This window comes from Pavona decussata, unplaced genomic scaffold (genome assembly GCF_977016875.1).
Source record: "Pavona decussata unplaced genomic scaffold, jaPavDecu1.1 SCAFFOLD_16, whole genome shotgun sequence".
Classification (NCBI taxonomy): Eukaryota; Metazoa; Cnidaria; class Anthozoa; order Scleractinia; family Agariciidae; genus Pavona; species Pavona decussata.
This window is the reverse complement of record NW_028145439.1, coordinates 914,822-934,230: the sequence shown is the minus strand read 5'-3', so window position 1 is coordinate 934,230 and position 19,409 is coordinate 914,822. Positions and strand designations below refer to the sequence as shown.

The window sequence follows — 19,409 nt, the reverse complement described above, 5'->3', positions numbered from 1 at the left end:
CAAACTACAAATAACTGGGCTTTTTTGTTTTTGTTTTTGTTTTTGTTTTTGTTGTTGTTGTTGTTGTTGTTTTCTTTGCTGTGTTATACCGTCGGAACAGAGCTTATGAAAACTTTCGCTGAGCACATAACAAAAATTCCGAGATTTGAGCTGGTTCCAAATCTCGAAATGGCCAGTCAAAAATTTCTAAACAGTTTCACTGGTTCGTTATGGCTTAGAAACTTCAACTAAAATTTTGGTGTACTGATTTCAGAATAGCAGTCGGTTGTTTCGAAATTTTAACAACAATGAAGTCAACTAAATCGTGACAGAGGGCCCTCCGTGACACAGCCTGTCAAGGAAGCGAGCTTAGCGACAAACAACCTCGTTCCCAGAGGAGAGACCCTGGGCACGAGGCTGATCGACAAACGAAAATCGAGCCTATACAACAAAAAGTCAACAATAATGCTTTTGAATGATGCTCACCACTGCCCTAAGTAAAAGCTCTTGCCCATATCACCTGTTCCAGGTGCTCAGAATACGGGATTGAGGAAAGTAGCCTTCTGCACCTTATGACTTGATTTGGTCAGTAAAATACTTCTACTTAATGTTTACATTATTTCCGATGAAATTCTCGCCCCAGACAGGTCAGCTAAATGCTTCGGATATATAACACACAATTCAACTGGCGTGTTTTGTCATCCACGAAGTACCTGAGCGGTATTTCTCGCGCTCTCGCCCGCGCGCGTATTTGATCGGCGTGTACGCGAAAAACAAAAAACGTGAGAGAAATGTTTATAACAGTAATCTGTGTTCCGCCTGCAAATTTTACCCGGGTTTATAGCAGAAATGAGAAATGCCGGCCAGAAAAAGGATTGATTCATTTTTTCTATCAGGACTGGCCACAGAGGGAAAAATTGTCAACTAGCAACTATTCTCTCTCAGCCAGCAAAATGCAGAGAGAGCTCAATGGAGCCGAGTCGGCTCCACTGAGCAGTCCTGTAATTTGGGTGCGATTGTTAAAATGCCTATGAAGTAAAAAATAATTTATGCTAATTTGAAAGGACTTTCAAAGTGACGAATAATGGCGTTCTGTTTTCTGGAAAATCTTCCCTCGTTCCAGGTTACGACGTCAAAAAAAGTTTCAGCTCAAAGATAAATCACAATTAAAGCAAGAATATCTCTGGAAATATTGGAGTGATGCTGCTCAAACTTGGCACCAGTAAACTACTTGTAATTCTTCGAATTCTTCAAAATAGCACATTCTAAGAGTAGTGTGCACTATTTTGAAGCAAATAAAAAAGTGGCATGCATATAATTAAACTGTCCTTTAATTGGTGCATTCGGCTTGAGAAATGATCGAACTGGCTACCCAGTTCTAACAAATGGAAAGCGTCCTTAGACATGCTTTTAAAGTCAATTTCATACAGTTTTCTTCAAAAAAGTTTTTCCAGATCCGACTCCAGAATCTATAGGGAGATTGGTACGGGTGAGACAAGAGACTAGGGCGATATTATGGGATGATGGGATTGTGAGGAGAGCTTAACCTCGATCAAACGAAAAAAATATGGAAAGCCCGTGAAGATAAGAGCTTAGAGCTGATAAATTATGCTTTTGGGATTCTATGAGTTCACTAAATCATTTTACGATATGCTAAAAAAGATTTCACGAACCACTAGGAGAACTGAATTTCTGGGTGTTGCACATTCAAACAGAAAACAAAAATACACAACGCCCAGCAGTCTCAGAAAAAAGACTTGAAACTTTCTTAGCAAATCGTTAACTCACAGACTCACAAGAAAATATATATCTCATTTTTGAGATCTCAAAGTAGAATCCTTATCTCTAGCAAACTTTTCTTATATTTTTGCGTTTGACCACTTTCAAGAGGAGGTCCTTCGAGCAGAGCATTTTTTAGTATTTTCTCGGAGTAGTTCTGTTTTTGTTAACAATCCTTCATCTAAAATATAGCCTGTGTACAGCCGCCCTTCTCTAAAATAACGTTTCCCTCCCAGCTGACTTCAACTACCATTTTTAAAAGTTCTGTGTTCTCCTACTAAGCTTAACTTCATGTAATTTTAAGTGAATGTCCAAGGTCAGTTTGAGATATGGAAACGTGTGCTGACCGTTCTTCTAATTCATCCCACAATCTCTCACTCGTACCAGACTCCTCGTTGTCTCTGTATCAAACACAAAACAACCAGTGATGCATGATGGTCACAGCAAAACAGCGGGTAAATAGGTACCAACGACCAGTTTAGTCAATTTATTTATACTGTGATTAGATTAAAACATCACAAAGACCTAAAAAATTGTCTTTCTTTTTTTGTTGATTTTGTTGCATGTGCATTTCTTTCTCATCGAAAAACATCGGGCGACGGACATCAAATCTGACAAAGGTTGTCGTCTGACAACCACTAGTCTGATATTGCAACATATGATTTCCTCCGTCCAATGATAGCTCACGATAATCCTCTTTCTTCCGATTTTACTTTGTCAATTTCTGAGATGGATGGACTATAAAGCCTAATACCTAAATAGAAGTACAAGAAAATACTACTTATTTTCCTCCATTTGGATGGCAGCCTCGGAGACTGAGGGGCAGATAGTTGGGTCAAGAGGAAGTCAAAACGGGTGAGTTTCAAGAACGAACGAGCGAACCCCTGGGATTCTACTCTTAACATTGACTATCTTCCCTTGGTCTTCGAGGATGTTTGGATGGTTAATCGACATAATTTCATCCATGCACTCCAACGTAAACAGCCACCTGGCGCATAAATAACATTAGCAGTGCTGTTGAATGGGGAAACGTTACATGCACAAAGTCTATTGTGTTATTCCATTTTTACGTCTGTTGTATAACCATACCAAGTCGATGTTATTGTTATTGTCCCACTGTGTTCTTTGTGACCGGAACTTGGGACTTGGTGTATGGTGCACAACCCGTTGAATTACATTCATTTGAATAATAACTGTGAAGAATTTCTTGGAAAATTTCAATTATGACATTACACGATCCATATGATTTGGCTACGAAAGTGAAAGCTGTGTTTTTCTTCACTGCTTATCATGTTTTCAAAGTTTTGGCATAGAAAGAACTAATATAACCTATTCAAAACACAGTCTACCTTTCTTGATCACTCACTTTACCTACTGACTTTAAGGACGGTGGCTTCTCATACAAAGGTATTGTTACGCGTGACTATACGGGAAAAGAAGATCTTAAGAAGGGCTATTGAAATCCAAAAAGAAAATTGGGGGAAGATAATTAAGCAAAAACAATTCCAAAAAGCTTCAAATATGTAACAATTTGTAACATATTTTTTCAAATTGAAGGTTTTAAGCTTCAAAAAATTATGCTTTTAAGCTTCTAAAAATGCGTGGTTACAACCAATTTTCTTTTTGGATTTCATAGCCCTTGATTTTCTTTTCCAGCATAGTCGTAAATCACGCAAAAATACCTTTGGCGGATTAGTAGGCATCTTTCTTAAGAAATTAGAGATTCTCAGAACATCCAGAGATGTGCAGAACATACGTGCAGTAGCAAAAGGATGCAACATCCTTAAGCTACACAGTTTTTCTCAGTTGTTCATTAGAGGAAGCCTCATCCCAGTTTCCAGATTTTCCAATGTGCATCTCTACCAATTCTACACACTATCGCCTTCTGAGTCAAACGGATCATAAGACCAACATTCTGGTGAGTTGGTACTGCTGCGCACGCTATCAAAAGAAATTGGAGACCTACGTTCGGGAGCATAGTCGAGAGCTAACGTAAAATCGCCGATTTCCTGGTCACTAGAAACAGAGGACAATGGACTGCATGAACACTTGCGCACACTTTCACCGGAGAATCCATTCGACATTGGAAACGTCACCGCCCCACGAGTACTACGTTTGTCCAAAAAATTCTTGAGGGCTCTTTGCACCATTACTGCGGTTGCAAGTGGATCCCGAAATTTTTTGCGTGGTGGTGCGGTATTAAGTGGTGGCGGTACCTCATTCGTTCCTGGAGGAGAATCCGCTTTTTCTTGGTTTGTCGGTATTTCTGAAACATTTTCAGCAGCCTCAACTGCTAGCAGGCTGCCATTCGTTATTTCATTGGATACTGAACGAGATTTACTCATGGATGACTTTTTTCGCACACCCCGTCTTCTAAAATGGGTTTCCAACTTAGAAGCAATCTCGTCAAAGGCCTGTGGCGACTCTCCGTTTTTCTCCAACAGACGCTTAACCAAACAACGAAGAAGGTCAAAGCACTGGACTCGATATCCCAGCCTAACACTGATTCCCATTCGGACAAGCTCCTGTTCGTTCGGCTTGGCGATTTTAAACGGTTCGTCAAGAAGAGCAACGAAGTCGGACACTTGGTTAACTTGAAGGTACTGTTTTCCATCCGTCACAAATGAGGCCCATTTCTGGTAGTAACTATCAAGGTTTTCCTTCGTGATGAGGAGCCCTCCCTCCTGCACCCGGTTCACATTCTCTAGGATAATAGCTATGTACATGTTCACTATGATAAGAAACACAATGAAGATATAAGAGACCAGGTAGATGACAGCACCCACCGGATAGCCGCAATCGCCATTCGGAAAGCCACCGTAAGTCGGATCGCAATCTGGTTCTCGAAGCATTAGAGATTCCAGAATATCATTCCAGCCAGCGCCGGTAGACAGGCGAAATAACAGCATCATGGATCGAGCGAAAGTCTCAAAGTTTACTGTATCGTCAATATTGTTTTGTTTCTTAACATGACCAAACGTGGACATTCCAATGATTGCGTATATGAAGATGACCAAGAAGAGAAGCGTACCGACGTTTAATAAAGCTGGTAAGGAAATAATCAGTGCCACTAACAGTTGACGAATTCCCTTTGCAAACTGAAGCACCCTTAGTAGCCTGACAACTCTGGCGATGCGAAAAACTCGTAACAGGCCAGGATTCACAGGGCTGCTATCACCAGTTGTGAGTTCGTCCATCGCTAAACCTGAAGAAAAGCATAGTATTGAAAATGACAAAGGGACAACTGACTAAATAGTTAAATTCGTATACAGTAAAAACCCACGTATAAGAACCTAGAATTTTGGGGTTCAGGCTGAATGGGTTCTTATATTTTGGGGTAGTTTTTCCGAAGTCAGACTGATTAGGTTCTTAGTAGGTTCTTATTTGTAGGATTTGTCATAGTGATACAAAAAGTCAGGGCACTATACAGATTCAAGTCCCAAGACTACACCAGTATAATTTTATACAGTACTACATATTCTATAGGCTGTATTTAAAAGATTTTCAATTTTGAAGTTTCCTCATTGTACTACATACTGTATTAAACAAATAATTTTCATGGTATACATTTCTCAGAAATTTCACAATTTCTAACAAAATCCAGTATTTTGGCCTTACAATAAGAGTGGTTTTTTTTTTTGTATAACAACATTTTTTTCTTTGCCAGGCTAAATAGGTTCTTATATATTTGGGTATTAAAATGCCCAATTTCAGCCTGTAGGTTCTGAAATCACTAGGTTCTTATACGTGGGTTTTTACTGTAGTTTACGGTTTGTTTCGCAAACTCAGTTGACCGGCCATTTATTAAATAAATGAAATTAAATGGAGTTTAACTTGGCCCAAGTAAAACCGATTCGTTTTGACGAAGGGCTCACGCTCGAAACGTCAGCTCTCGAATCTCTTTACGGCAGCCAAATTACCTCATCAACTCAGTTGATAAATGAATATGAATATTTCTCAAACTCATTAATAATTAATCAAAAGAAAACAAAGAAAATCACTGCCGTGACCGTGGTTTGGATATGTGATCCTAATTACCATAAAATTTTGCCAACTTTAGCCTTGAATTTCTCCAAGATTTATTGATCATTTGAGAAGCCATATCAAACTCTCGAAAGTGTGTTTCATCAGATATCGAAACACCTCGAAGTTGTTTAAAAAAACTCGGCTGCGCCTCGTTTTTTCAACCTACTTCTCAGTGTTTGGATATCTGATGAAACACGCTTTTTCGTGTTTGATATATTACATGAAACATATTTAATCAGTTGATAAAACCAAATATTTATTTCCAGTCCCCACCAATGCAGCACCTCAGGTTTTTTTAGAAACTAACTCCTTTAACTTATAGACCTTGGTTTAAGACAATCAATAGAGCTCTAAATGGTTTGACCCCAGAAGTCACATCATGAATAGGTAAATTATGATCATTTGGTGAGTGTAGCACGAAGAAGGACTGTTTCAGGTGACATTGACTGACGTTTCGACAACCTGAGCAGAATATTCTGTGCAGTATTTCGTGACAGGAGAACTTGTCATAGTGTAGGTATCAAATTACTAAAGAAACTGTTAAAAGTTAGACAAAGGATAGTGGCGGCGAAAACCGAACAATTTAATGGAGATATTTTGCATTTCAAATTACTTTTCCTTCGTTTTGGACGTCACTTTGGTTTACTGGCTGTCGTTTCAACGCAGGAGAGACTCTCAGCTTAGTCAGTTTGCGTCAGTCTATCCCCTTGGAAGAAAATTTTACGTATTGTACGGCAAACGGTAGGCTTACGTTATCCGTTTACCATTTTGTGTCGAGCGCGATTTACTTACAGCAAAATTTGTCAGCAGTGCTTACCAATTATAGAAGTGATTACGATCACGAAGTCGAATATGTTCCAGACCTTTTTAAAATAATATTGACGCAAGGCAGCGAGCTTTAGTCCGGCTTCAAGGATGAATATCATGGTGAAAAACCAGTTGAAGACCTGTGTTTACAGGACACACGGTCACAGCTTTTGTTAAAGAAACTTTAGAGTTTTAATGGTCATGATTTGACCTGAAACATAATACATTGTCTTCCCAAATAATAATAATAAGAAGAAGAAGAAGAAGAAGAAGAAGAAGAAGAAGAAGAAGAAGCAGAATATGAAAAAGATATGACCAGAGTAGACAAAAAGATATTTCAAATTAAAAGCAATCCAAAAATTTCATAAAATATTTAAAACATACCAAAAACATACACTTACGTAGCAAGAACGCACGAAAATATGCAAATAACGAACCAAGGATATAATAAAACAAACCAAGGGTATCCAGTGATAAAGCTTACACTAAAAACGAGCGACGTTTCGACTGATTATCAATTCTTTTTAAGTTCGAGTCCTTGAGTAGAAAATTAACACAGGTAATATAGACAATCGTAAACGACGGGAATTTTTAACAACGCAGGAAGGCGTCGAAAGATGTGACGACAAAGTGTAAAAAAGATAAGTCTGTTTGTTGTTCTTTCTCTTTTACACTTAGTAGTCACATTTTTGACTCGTTTCACCGTTGTTGAAAATTCTTATCTTTTGTGATTGAATATATTTTCTACTCAAGGACTCGAACTAAAACCTGACTAACGATTAGTCGAAACATCGTTCTTTTTCAGCGTTATCTTTTACCACTAAAAGTATTTCAAAGAATTCACTTATGCAAAGGACACTCCCGTGAAACCATATCATGAACATACTTTCAACCTTCATTTCGCCTCGGTTATGGGCTTTTCAACGCTTTAAAACTTGCTCATGATTACATTACGCGCTAAAAAGGATATGAAGTGTGTCAGTCATGATTTCAGACTGGTCATAATGTTGCCACATCATCACCATCATGTTCATCATGATGATTCCAAGGATTCCAATCTCGAATGTTTCACTTGTTACGAAGTCGTAAATCTTTTGCTGTATCCTGTTCTGTAAAAAAAAGATGCACGTGGTTATGCCTGAGATCTTGTAAAACGGGTAATGTCTTCATTCAAATGGTACACGTTTTTGAAGTCCAGACGGTTCTTAACATACCTGCGTCAAGACAGAGCCGAGGTGTTAGTGAATTTATCATAAAGCAACCGTATTTTGAACAGCAAGTTTCTCTTAATAATAATAATAATAATAATAATAATAATAACTTTATTTTAGTTTCAATTCCTCTAGCTAGCCTATAATTGGTTTACCAATCGGGCACACTATCCTAAAAAAACATACAACAATCTTTAAAATTTGCAACAATAGAATCCTTGGTAACAATAACTATATACAATAATAAAATACATATTCAGTAATTAATACTTACTTAATTCAAATCTTTATCTATAAAATCACAATCTACAGGCATCTAAAATCTAGCAACTGCACGTGGGGCAGTTGCCATTACAAAAGTTGTTGTCCACCAAGCTAGTGAGATCTCTTTTTCTAATATTGGCCATGAAGGTCGTTAACGTCTGTCTCTCTCTGTCTCCTGGGCTAAGTTTGGACCAAAGTCGTGGTTCGAAGAACTTCAATGAGTGCTTCCCATGCCTAACGCTGATTAATCGTGGGATTTAATTAATTCTGAATTATCTTGTTTTAAATTAAGAGATTTAACTTTCTTCCAGTAATTTTCACATTTTTAGACCAATAACTGTTTTTCCACCTCTTGTAGTCGTATTTTGTGGCTTTCTGGTTTTTTGAAAGAAAATTAAGAAATTCAAGATCAGAGAACCAAGATGGCCGCTTCCGGAATGTATAACGTGATACTTACGTCATATGACGCCATGAGATCCTGTAAAATAAAGCTTGCTTCACTCGATAAGCTCGATAAGAACAGGGACGGAGACTGTTTGTTTTTGTTGTTGTTGTTGTTGTTGTTGTTTTCTTTCCTTGCTTGCGTCTACTTCCTACTTCGTTTTACCGTGACTACCTAGCGCGAGTTTGTATCGTAGCTTCGATTTAGCATTTACATACAACAAAAGAAATGACTTACTACCCCGTGACTTTGCAAGGGCGTGAGTTTCACACACAGGTTTACAGACAAGAGTTAACATTATACTTGAACATAACTCGATTCTGTTAAATATGTTTACGCGAAGTCTAACTCGAACTCATATATTTGCGATACGGTTTGTAACTACTATCGACCGACGCAAACAATCAATACACGAACCTGCGGTCTTATGGAATGGTCCGGCGGTCTCTTCTTGGCTGATTCCTTTAGTATGTCAACCCACTTCCTCTGTGCATCGGTCAGCAGCATTCCCATATGACTAAGTTCATCGTACTAAAAACAAATATATATGGAATAGACTTTCGTTTGTTGATTCTTCTACAATTATCTTTTTTTTTGTGCTAGTGTTTGGGTGTGTAGGTAATAGTTAGCGAAGAAGAGAAAAGTAATCCTTCAGTAATCCTTTCGGTCTTGAAGAGGGCCTTGCTGAAGAGATTTTGTTGGAGATTACGAGAAAGAGGTTAAGATTGGCGATAGAAGAACATTTTTATTTTTTTTTTAGGCTTTCTTTTCGCAACTGCTTAAGTTTCGTACTAACTGCGAGGATCTTTCTTCTGTTTGAAATGTAAATGTCAAGTGTTGAGGTGTGAAAATGTAGTTATGCATTAAAAACACATTAAAAGAGAGAATTAACAGAAATAAGCCAGAATGAATCTAAAAATTCCACCTGTTAATTTCGGGTTGGGTTAAAAGATACCTTTCTCTTTAAGGTGTTGAAGTTGTCGATTATGACTCCAACAAACAGGTTCAGCACGAAGAAAGATCCGAGAACAATGAAGACGACGAAGAAAATGTAAGCACCGAGATAAGCCTCATCCTCGGGCTGCTCATCCACCTTACAAGAAAAATAAAACGCGTTATTGATAAGTGGCGCTAGAGCAAGAGAAAATACAAGTAACTGGACCCTAGCGCGGGCAAGCACGCGAGAGCAAGATACGTTTGGTTTTGGATATAATTGGTTGACAAAGTGCGAGAGTTTCGTCAACCAATCACAGGTCGTAGTAAAGGAAAACCAAAGGAAACGCACGATTACTTTCGACACTAGATTGAAAAAAGCCAATAGGACCATAACGCATAACGCAACGCATAAATTAGGTCTTGGGTATCGTCCATACGTATCTGTTTTCGATCGTTTTAATTTAAAAATGAGCATTTATGATCCGATTAGACCTTCCATCCACACGTATACAAACGAAAACGATTACAAAGGCTCAAAAGTCGAAGATTTTCAAAAACGCTGCCCAAAGAAGAGATTTTTTAAAACGGACATTTATAATAATAATAATAATAATAATAATAATAATAATAATGTTTTCTTGAAACATAAGCAAGCGAAAATTAAAGTTAATAGCCGACGTTTCGGCGTCATCGTGACACCATTCTCAAGGCAAAGTGGATAAATTAATGCGAAGATTTGAGTATAGTATTTATATTGAGTATAGAAATCAAATCGTCGCATTAATTTATCCACTTTGCCTTGAGAATGGTGTCACGATGACGCCGAAACGTCGGCTATTAACTTTAATTTTCGCTTGCTTATGTTTCAAATAATAATAATAACAATAATATTAATAGTAATAACTTTACTTTAAAAAAAATATTAAACCAAGGATTTGTTGGTATGAACCTCGCCCAGAAAACATTGGCAAGGAGAAGAGGTGGAAGAAATATCAAGAAATAATTTACACTCACGGTCAGATATTTAGATCTAAAGCACGAATTGATTAATTTCGCATATAAATCAGTTTTTAGTTAAAACCAATGTTTAATGAACCTCTTTGGAATCTACAGCATCATCCATGAGTTCCATCCATCCCTCAAAAGTAGCCTGTGATTGACATAAAGAAAACATAAATCATAAATTGTAGTGTCTACTATGTAAGAAATTAGTAAGAGTACGAAAAACAAAGCACTGAACATCAAACATTTTATTCTCAAGTTGCAGAAAGGAAATCTTCACTTTTTCTTCGGAGCACGTTTACCCTACGATGCTCATTTCTCAAACATCCCCTACTGTTCCACTAAAGATACGCTTAAGCAGTCGTCTCAACTTGCCAAACTCCTTGCACGGCACATTCTTGTACCATATACTATTGCAAATGTACGGGAAACTCATAGGCTGATTCAGATTATTACAATGTTTTTGTCGAGAAATTATCGGCTTATGATTGCCCGAGGGAATGTGATGTTGTTAAAGCATACTGCTTATATACATACATAGCTGATATGTTAGCTTCACGAACATCAAATTTCCAGGGGAACCACCAGACCAATAGTCTGATCCCTAGACATAAAGCACTCTTTTGTGTTTTTGTTAGTCACTAAATTTTCTTTCAAACAAGAATCGATGAAACCAGTACTAACAGCCAACCAATTCTACCTTTTAAACGAAAGGTTGAAATAAACACAGTAAAAGCAACTTGACTGTTGAGTTCTAAATATCCGGGTGCTTTCGCCAGATGGGCGCTATCGCCAGTGAGTGTTTCTGCATGCATGAACGCTATCATGTCTCGTGATCAATTTAAACCAATCACAGATAGATTTCAGTAGCGAACTACAATCGCTGGTATACTATGTTCGTACGAGCGACCTTGGGAAGTGATATTTTCCTCATTTGATTGATTGATTGATTGATTGATTGATTGATTGATTGATTGATTGATTGATTGATTGATTGATTGATTGATTGATTGATTGGTTGGTTGGTTAGTTAGTTGGTTGGTTGGTTGGTTGGTTGGTTGGTTGGTTGGTTGGTTGGTTGGTTGGTTGGTTGGTTGGTTGGTTGGTTGGTTGGTTGGTTGGTTGGTTGGTTGGTTGGTTGGTTGGATGGTTGGTTGGTTAGTTGGTTGGTTGGTTGATTGATTGATTGATTGATTGATCGATTGATTGATGACTGTCGCGAGATCGTTGTTTTCCAATTGCAGTTGTCAGTAATTGTTACTTTAACATTAAGGTTTTTCAAATCTAACAGTCTTACAATACTTACAACTTGAAACAGAGCCAAGAAGCCGTTGATGACATTATCAAAGTTCACGTTCGAGTTTATCCAACGATAATCAGGATTTTTCAAACACTCTGTCCTGTTTGGCACAATGTCCGCAGGAACACGTTCATCGGTAATGTCTAGGCACTTGTAGAACTTTCCCGCGAAAAGTTGGACGCCCAGAATACTGAATATCAACCAGAACAGGAGAGACACTAGTAATACGTTACCAATTCCAGGTATGGCGAAAAATAACGCGTTTACAACGACCTGGTGAAACAAAATGACGTCAGTATATCAGGGCAACAAAGATAAATATACACGTTCGTTATGGGGTTTATTACACCCATTTTGAAATCACTGGTGATTCTTGCAATCTGATTGGCTCTCAACAGTGCGATTTATTCACGAATCACACTAATTATTTTGCTCTAAATCGCATCCTTTCTTTTAGCCCATCAAATTGAAAAGAAAAATATTAACCAATCAAATTTATGACTAACAAGAAGATTACGAACCCAAAAAACTTTGTGATTTTAAAATGGGTGTAATAAAGTGGTAATTGAATTCGTGTCGTGCAACTTTGTGATTTCAAATCACGCGTATGATTCCAGACCAATTGCACTCCACTTAGTTCAATTACCATTATTTGTTGCTCTGAAACATATGGTTGCAAACGTCCATTTCCACCGTACCGACAAAAAAAAGGTGACTGGTACATTTACACAAAATTCGCAGGGTAAGAAGACCCTGAAAACGCTCATAAAAGCAAACACCAAAGTTGTAAAAACTATAAATCTAGCATGCACAATGTTGCAAGTGCAGGGACGAATTAAGCAAAAACCATGGCTTTTTAGTGCATATTGGCTGTGTTAGATTTGCAAGGTATTGTGGTAAAATGTATAGCCGCCATCTTTTTTTCCGTAAGGTGGATTATAGTTTGTTCCACGAGAAAATTAGAACTAATTTACAAGTTACTTGGAATGAATTTCAGCTTATTTTAAATGATCACACTGAGAAGTTATTCATTTGTTTCATCAGCTGTCCCTTAACTTTTACTTGCATTCACTGGCCTACATTCTTCTTAACGACAAATTCATTTATCCATTATTTTATGTTTTCATTCATTTGTCCATCATCGATCCATTCATTCATTCATTCATTCATTCATTCACACATTCACGTATTCATATCATTCATATACAGCTATTTCGACAAAGGTTGTCCAAACAAAGCGTACAAGCGTACGCGACAATGCCGAAAGGTAGTCAGGGAAATACTCAATAAATTTCAATAAAAGCTCAGTATCCATATTGTCCGCCATCTCAAGTCTTCGCTGTACGGTCGAGGCGTTATGGATTCTGAACTTTTATTGTAATTTATTGGGTATTTCTCAGACTACCTTTCGGCATTGTCGCGTACGCTTTTACGCTTTTTTGGACAACCTTTGTTGAAACAGCTGTATTCCATCATGCCGAAATTCAATGACTGTTATTTGGGTGGGAAATCGTCAATTTAAATATGTCCAGTATATTTTTATCTTAAAACAAAATTTCTGAGTCGTTCATTCCTTACCTTCATTCCTTCCAGACGAGAAACTGCCCTGAGGGGTCTCAAAGCTCTTACAGTTCGTAGGGAACGAAAAAATGCTAAGCCGTCGTCTTGAAACACACAAACCAACGAAATCTAAGGAATGAGAAGTAAAAATAGCAGAAAATAATTTCAGTATTGGAAAGCATTACGAAATTTGAAGAAAAGTAGACTCCGTCAATCTAGGACATTTAGCGAAACAAAATTTGTCAGAAAATTTAAGGGAACCTCTACTCTTACAACTGATCGACGTTACAGGATTGGAAATAGTGTCTAAGTTACAAAGCTTAGTTTAGAATGTGGAGATAGCATTCTAAAAATTTGAAATTAATTGAAATTTATTGTCACGCGGCCATTTTGGATTCAATGACGTATAAAATCCAAAATGGCGGCGCACGGGAAATTCAAACTCGAAAATAAACGAAAATAATATTTGAATACTGAAATGCTATCTCCAGTTATTTAACAGGACACTATTTCCAGCAATTTAGCTTCAATTTGTTGTTAGAGTGGAGCTCCCTTTAAATCGGGACTCCAAGAGAGACAATAATAAGTTGCTATAAACAGTATGTTGTTGTTGTTGGAAGACATGTCTGCTCAAGACAGCGAGTCATGAGAAATCAGTAGCGGTAGCTTGACTCTACCTTTGTGTAAATGTAAGCCAGCTATAGAGACTGCAAAATGCCTTGATAATTTATTAGTCCATTTCCAAGTTGTTTTGAACCTCATTGGATTTCTGGATTTCCGCATAACTTCAGGAAAGCGCCAAAATTGAACAAAAAGTAATTAAAACCAGTAAAGGAACACTAATTTGTAAGAAAAGGCTGATGTGAGGAAAAACACTAATGTAAGAAAAGTAATCTTTAGGTTCAAAGTCGACGCGAGCAGGATCCGCTGCCATCTCGTCCCTTCCCGGTTTAGATGGGGTTAAAGAGTACAGAAACGACAGAGAAAAACTTACCGCGACTATCAGTGAGTCAAGACAATTCCAAAAGGAAGAAAAATATCCAACCATTCCCAGGCCGATTATTTTGAGAACAAATTCGAGGGCAAAGATGAACGCAAAAAAGTAATTCAAGTTATCCAGAGCCTTTTCCAGATTTGGCTTGGAAGGAAGGGACACATCTTCAAACACCTATGAGAATACAATAAATATTCGGATAAATCGTTATCTGGTGGATGAAAAAGCATTCGATGGAGTTATATCCGCTTAATAGCGACTTATCCATTGGATAAAGTTATCCGCTCTTTGAACAACCGGGACCAGATGTCGTTTTCTGTAAGATGTCTGAAAGATGTACTTCAGATTTTAGAAAAAATTGACGACAGAAAAATGAGTTATTTTGCCAGAAATACGAGCTTGCCCACAACTTACGGGCATAATATAGTGATACTGAGAACTCACACGTAAGAAATGTTTTGGGTTAATACTGCTTAGTATTGTGCTTCCTCGCCAAGAAATTTATGTTAAACTGTCGATTGTGCTTCATAAATTCTATGTGTAACGTTTCTCTAAGTTCTGCTTTATCTATGCAACTTCTGTTACTACCAGACGTGGCAACAACTGATCAAAAAACTCATTCTTGGAAGCAATTATTGCAAGTGATTATGCATGGGGTAAATTGTGTGGATCGTAGCTCTTTCTCAAAAACGCGGTGACCTATCTTTTTTATTACATTTCTTGAAGTAATACATAATAGAGAACAACCACAGAAAGTCTGTGAGAATTTGTCAGACAACTTTTATTTCGCTGGAATCACCTTAAACGAGCGCCGTTGCCTTGGGAACTGTGAGGGTTAATTTCCACGTTCCAATATGTCGGTCATTTTTCTTTTTCCGTTGGTGCAACCGGGCTGAAAATTGGTCTGATTAAAAAATCTGTGTTTATAAATCGGGCCGATTTTAGTCCACCCACACATTTTCTCTATCATGTTGAGTCAAAGCGGCCCGATTAACTGGTACGTTTAAACTAGCCTTAAGGAGGATGCCTTCTTATATCGAAGTATTTTTGCGCGGTTTATGACTACGCGGGAAAAGTAGATCTTAACAAGAGCTATTGGAATCTGAAAAGAAAATTGGGGGTAACCACGCATTTTTTAGAGATGATTGAGCAACAATAATTCCAAAAAGGGCTAAAATACAAAACATTTTTTCCCAAATTGAACCTTAATTATCTCTGAAAAGGCATAGTTACCCCTAATTTGGTTTTCGGATTCCAGTAACCCTTGCCAAGCTCTGCCTTTCCCGCGTAGTTATAAACCGCGCAAAAACATGTCTGTTTTAGCAGGCACCACCGTTAAGAAACCCGGCTTTTTTGGACCATCGCGAGATGCGCAGAACGTATGCGCAAAAGTAGGTACCGTCCTTAAGGTAACTTCCGCCCTGTTACATGGACAACAAAGACAACATTTTTAACGTTACGCTTTTACTCACTACTTACCAACACTAAACTGCTTATTAGCACTGTGAAGAGAATAAACCACTCGAAGTACCTATGCTCCACGAGCATGCGCGTGCGCCAGCGAAACAGCAGCCAGCAGTCACACCTATAATTTCTACAGCAGTAGGTAAGAGGAGTAACACAGCACTCTGGAAAACAATCCTCCACTTCCGCGCTCGATGGGTCTTGACTTCTTGGGTTTGGCCTCCCTTGCATCGCGCTGACTGAAATAAATTGCAAAACATATGCCGTAAATGCTCGAATTAGCGCCCAGCTTCAAATAAGCGCCCCGCTTCGGATTAGCGCTCCTCCTAAGGTTCAAAAGTTGTAATAAGCGCCACCCCCCCCCCCCCCCCCCTTCAAATAAGCGCCCCTCCTTTTTGATGAAAAAGTCTTAAGAACGTTTCGAGTTCGCAAAAAGTAGTTTTCTATAAGGTTTTTGAATTTTTATGTTGGAGTTTGGTTTTAAATAGAAATAAAGATAGTATCATTTCGAGGCTTAAAATTGATAAACAAAATAAGTGCCCCCTTCAAATAAGCGCCCCCCTTCGAATTAGCGCCCCCCTCTCGCCTCAGAAAATTAAATAAGCGCCCCGGGCGCTAATTCAAGCATTTACGGTATACAACCTCAGAAGCCCACGACTAGGAGTAGGAGCATGTATCTGTATTAATTCCTTGAGTCAACCCATTCCCGGGTACAGTTATTTTAATATGCGAAAAGGTATGACATATGACAAGTTAATTGATCTTCATAGATTGGATGTTTGAAGGTCTTTGAACTGTGGGCATTCCAAAGGTCTCGTGAGACCCATTCTAAAAGTACGTCTGCATGGGAAAGGTTTGACTCCCAGGCTTAGTATGAAAGACAGATGCTCTGGAAAATGGGCTTTGAAAAAAACCTTGCTCTTTAATTCGTCAGAAAAATACTCAAAATTAAAGTAAGAAATTATAAGTTTTAATTTTTTCATAATGGTGAAACCGAAAATAAACAAGACCATAACAGATGAGGTATTGTTAACTTATATTCGTATGACTACGTTTAAGAATACCATTAACAGGCTAAAATGTTAAAAAAGGGAAGAACTGTCTAATCTTTTATTACAAGTTTCAATCGTCGGCGTTAATAGGCCATTTCTGAGTTGCTTTTGAACCTCATGAAAGCGAGACTAAGTGCAAAACTTTTCATATGAAAATTAGTTTTGTTTTCATATGAACGGTGAAAACTAATTTTCATAATAAAATTGTGCACAAAGCCTCGCTTTCATAATGAGGTTCAAAACAACTCGGAAATGGCCTATTCAACTGGTATTATTTTCTTTGAGCGTTATTTTTCGTAACGCTAATATCTATTGTCGGTTTATTTCCTCAGTTCTTTGGCAGGGACGGCTCAGGAGAGCAGTTGTCTCACCTTGATTAACGCAAGCGTTAATTTCCTATAAGGAGGTAAATAAACTTTGACTTTGCACAGAATAGTAAACATTTCTGTTCCGACACAATGGTCATGCTTAACCTATAACAATGTGCTTTGGACGACATCAGACGTTTACCAACTAGGACTGAAACAAAAGAAAATTAGACTTTTGTTGTCATTTGTTAAGGAAATTATCTAACAAATGACGAAAGGTAATGACACACACTCACCCGCAGAAGTTTGTGAGTTCCTTCCTTCTCTTTCCCTTCTAGTCGTTTGTATTTCTTGCGAAGAAGAGTAAATATCCTCGCGGTATTGTGAATCAGTAAGTGGGAATACTGCAGTCTTCTTCGTCTGAGTTAACTTGGAAAGAAATTGTTTGTAGAGAGGTTCCTCGTTTTCGTTGTCGTTGTCGTCTTCTCCCTCTTCATCGTCATCGCCGTTATCGAACGCGTTCAAAAGAAGAGCGAGAAATAGGTTGAGCACCTGGCAAAGGCAAAGGAGGAAAAGAAAATATAAGAAAATAGTAAATACATTATCATCATCATCATCATCATCATCATCATTATTATTATTATTATTATTATTATTATTATTATTATTATTATTATTATTATTATTATTATTTGCAAAAAAAAGTACATGAAAGTGGACAGGCCGGTTTATAAGGCTTGGAGATAAACGTAGCTTTAGCAGTGGAGCTTTATATACCAGAGAGGTTGATCTAACGGTATCGATTTCTATTTTAGATTTGAAATAGGTCTTATCACGGTTTTCGACGCCATTTTGACGGGTAGGCAAACACGTTTGAAATAACAGTGTTTGTATGGGAATCCGAAGTCAAATAATTTTCATAAAACATCGCTTCTGAAAAATTCATGAATTGGAAACTTTTGGAACTAGGGAAAGGATTCTTAGAAAAAAATTTGAGGGATGTAGCTGTGCCAGAAAACGTCCAGTCGTGTTTTGAACTTTCCATACATTTCCCTGCATTATTTTCCCGCGAACTATTTTTAGTAGCAGTTCACGGTTGGTTCGCTATACAGACAAATGTATGGAAAGTTCAAAACACGACTGGACGCTTTCTGGCACAGCTACATCCTTCAAATTTTTTACTTAAACTCCTTTTCCTAGTACTAAAAGTTTCCAATTCATAAATTTTTCAGATGCGATGTTTTTTGAAAATTATTTGACATCGGATTTCCATACAAACACTGTTATTTCAGACGTGTTTGCCCACTCGTCAAAATGGCGTCGAAAACCGTGATAAGGCCTATTGTCTTGACACGAAGAACGACTTCAGTAAGAAAACGTCATAGCTATGCATAATTTGAGAACGTTGCTTTTAATGCTTTGAAAAAGTTATCTCTTTAATAAAATTAACAAAACTATGAGATTTATCTTAGATAGAGTGGTTCTCAATTGAGTGTCAAAAGTAATAAGCCTTCGCTTTGGCTTTCCTTCCCAGCACGCTTTGATTGGCTAGCAAAATTCGCGCCACTTTTTTTAACCAATGAGAAACAAAGCCAAAACCAATCGTGAGTCGCTCGCACGCGTTTTCCCGCGCTTCACGCTGGTTACACGTATTTGCTTCGAATTCTGATTGGTTTACTGCGCTTTTTGCGTCTGTTTTAATTGGTCAGAGTAATTACTTTGGTTTGGTTTTACGACGGTCAACCGAAAACAGCTCTAATACAACTTACAATAAAATTTCCTATGACAACAGCTGGGATGAAAAAAGGAATCGCCGCCCCAGGACTGGTCGCCCTCATACAATCCCAGAGGGGCTCGATCCACTCCCCACACAGAACTCGAAACACCATCATGAACGCGTGCCAAAAGTCATTGAAATTCCAGCGGGGCACACCATCTTCTCCAAATTTGTCCGGCGTGTAAGATTTTCCAAACATTTTCATCCCCATCAGAGCAAAGATGTAGATCACAAGACCCAAGATGAGGGTGATGTTCCCGATTGGTCCAACGCTGTTAGCGATTGTTGCTAACAGCTTACGCATCGTCTTCCAAGACTGAGCCAACTTAAGGATCCTGAACTGTAGGATAAAAAGTTAAATCTTTGTTACAAATCTACGTCTACTTCTTATTGTAAAAGTCGAGAAAATTTTGGACAGTTTTTATACAAGAATCTGGGCGCTCAAAAAGTGAAAGCTTGATCTATTATCGTCTTTTTGCGTTACAATCAGATCCAATACTGACATTTT

At 38.0% G+C, this 19,409-nt stretch overlaps 1 protein-coding gene across 1 annotated transcript in view; it reads right to left on the bottom strand.

Moving 5' to 3' along the window:
* Window positions 1-2,218: 2,218 nt before the first annotated feature.
* Window positions 2,219-19,409, bottom strand: part of LOC146487195 (sodium channel protein 1 brain-like) — a 29,680-nt gene continuing 12,489 nt past the window's right edge. The window contains exons 12-23 of the mRNA XM_085086329.1: window positions 18,894-19,241; window positions 17,421-17,676; window positions 15,780-16,003; window positions 14,301-14,474; window positions 13,325-13,435; window positions 11,753-12,019; window positions 10,541-10,594; window positions 9,464-9,601; window positions 8,926-9,039; window positions 7,563-7,700; window positions 6,602-6,734; window positions 2,219-4,963 (exon numbers count right to left, since the gene is read on the bottom strand). Of these exons, the coding sequence (XP_084942455.1) occupies window positions 3,627-4,963; window positions 6,602-6,734; window positions 7,563-7,700; window positions 8,926-9,039; window positions 9,464-9,601; window positions 10,541-10,594; window positions 11,753-12,019; window positions 13,325-13,435; window positions 14,301-14,474; window positions 15,780-16,003; window positions 17,421-17,676; window positions 18,894-19,241 (3,294 nt within the window). The 3' untranslated portion in view covers window positions 2,219-3,626. The remainder of the gene's footprint in view (window positions 4,964-6,601; window positions 6,735-7,562; window positions 7,701-8,925; window positions 9,040-9,463; window positions 9,602-10,540; window positions 10,595-11,752; window positions 12,020-13,324; window positions 13,436-14,300; window positions 14,475-15,779; window positions 16,004-17,420; window positions 17,677-18,893; window positions 19,242-19,409) is intronic.